This window comes from Cyprinodon variegatus, unplaced genomic scaffold (genome assembly GCF_000732505.1).
Source record: "Cyprinodon variegatus isolate N-32 unplaced genomic scaffold, C_variegatus-1.0 Scaffold3286, whole genome shotgun sequence".
Classification (NCBI taxonomy): Eukaryota; Metazoa; Chordata; class Actinopteri; order Cyprinodontiformes; family Cyprinodontidae; genus Cyprinodon; species Cyprinodon variegatus.
The window spans coordinates 6,960-8,383 of record NW_015153739.1 but is presented as its reverse complement, the minus strand read 5'-3'; the positions used below and the strand labels follow the sequence as shown (position 1 = coordinate 8,383).

Below are 1,424 nucleotides of genomic sequence, written 5' to 3'. Positions count from 1 at the left end.
AATCTCTAACGTTCTGCTCTCTCTGCTTTTTCTCACAGTAGCTTCATCTGGTCTGTTCCTGTTTCTAGATGTTGGAGCTTGGCCTGTTTTTCAGTGTAGTCCTGTTTCTCTGACTGTGACGGGCTAACCCACCTTTGCCAGCGTTCCCTCCACACAGTATCCAGCGATGATGACCCCGTTCCTTCTGTCCGTGCACCAGCTCTCAAACAGCTCTCTGGACAGGCCGCTCTGCATCATGCCAGGAGACGCCATCACCACGCTGGGGCCGATGTCGTCGAAGTGGTCCATGCTCTGAGTGGCGACAAAAACGAAAGCCTCGTGAACATGAAGGCGCTCAGGGCTGCAGCAGGGCGGCGGCGGCCAAACGGCTCCCTGACCTTCAGGTTGCTGATGTGCTTGAAGACGAAGGGGTTGTTGACGTTGATGGCTTTGCGGATCTTGTCGTTCATGGCGTTGATGTAGGTCTGGTAGACGGCCATGCACTTCCTGGCCAGAGACGAGGCGTAGTAGATGGGAATGTCGTGGAGCTCCGGGTGGTTCTGCCAGTACTCATCTAGGTAAAAAAAAAAAAAAAAAAAGAGATTACAGTGATTAACAAACTTCCTTCTAAAAAATGATTTTTAACTTGTTTAAACATAGAAACACAATAAAAACATCAACAGGGTTCAGAACCCAGAGTCTGATTTCAGTTGGAAAGTCTCCAGCGTCTGACCAGGACAGAGGATGAACTCACCCAGGATGAGCAGCAGCTCCTGGGCTCGCCCCAAAGCGAACACGGGGATCAGACAGCGGCCCTCCCTGTTCACGATGTCGTGCACCGTGTTGCAGAAGCGAGCCTCCCTCTCCTCCCGCTTCTCGTGGATGTGTGTCCCGTACGTCGACTCCTGTCGGGACAAAAGAGCCGTTAATGACTCGGGTTCAGACTCTATGTAGAACCATAATGCAAGGTTTTATAGCAACAATATTTCCAGAATAACTATCAGGTTTTGAAAATTTTCCAGCTTCAAAGGTTTAAACATCTGTAACACTGGATTATTGATCTTTTTCTCCAGATCTGTGCAGAAACTGACACAGAAATTGGCTGGAGACCCTAAAGTCTAAATTCGAAGAGTTAAACTAAAAGTTAAATAAATTTAAATGTCTAATTTCCACCAATAGGAGGCGCAACAATCCAGATCAAGCAATTTCCACCCGTTATTCCTGAACACTTGGTCTCAATAATCCTACATCTAAAGTTTATTTTTTCAATCCAATCGACTTTATTTCTAAAGCAGGTTTTAAATTAAACCTTTTAAATAACATGAAATGTTCTAATGTGCTGCAAAAATGAACAAAACTAAACCTGAATTTTAAGTTTAAGTTTTCCTTCATGGTTTAATGCTGTTTGTTTTTATGGCGTTTGTGAAACGATGCGATTGTTTTCC

At 45.2% G+C, this 1,424-nt stretch overlaps 1 protein-coding gene across 1 annotated transcript; it reads right to left on the bottom strand.

Moving 5' to 3' along the window:
* Positions 1-108: 108 nt before the first annotated feature.
* Positions 109-884, bottom strand: LOC107081181 (cleavage and polyadenylation specificity factor subunit 3-like; the record flags this gene model as incomplete). Its single annotated transcript, XM_015369380.1, has 3 exons — positions 109-291; positions 378-553; positions 734-884. Coding segments are annotated over 3 exons (495 nt in total), but the record flags the coding sequence as incomplete, so codon positions are not given.
* Between the last annotated feature and the right edge of the window lie 540 nt (positions 885-1,424).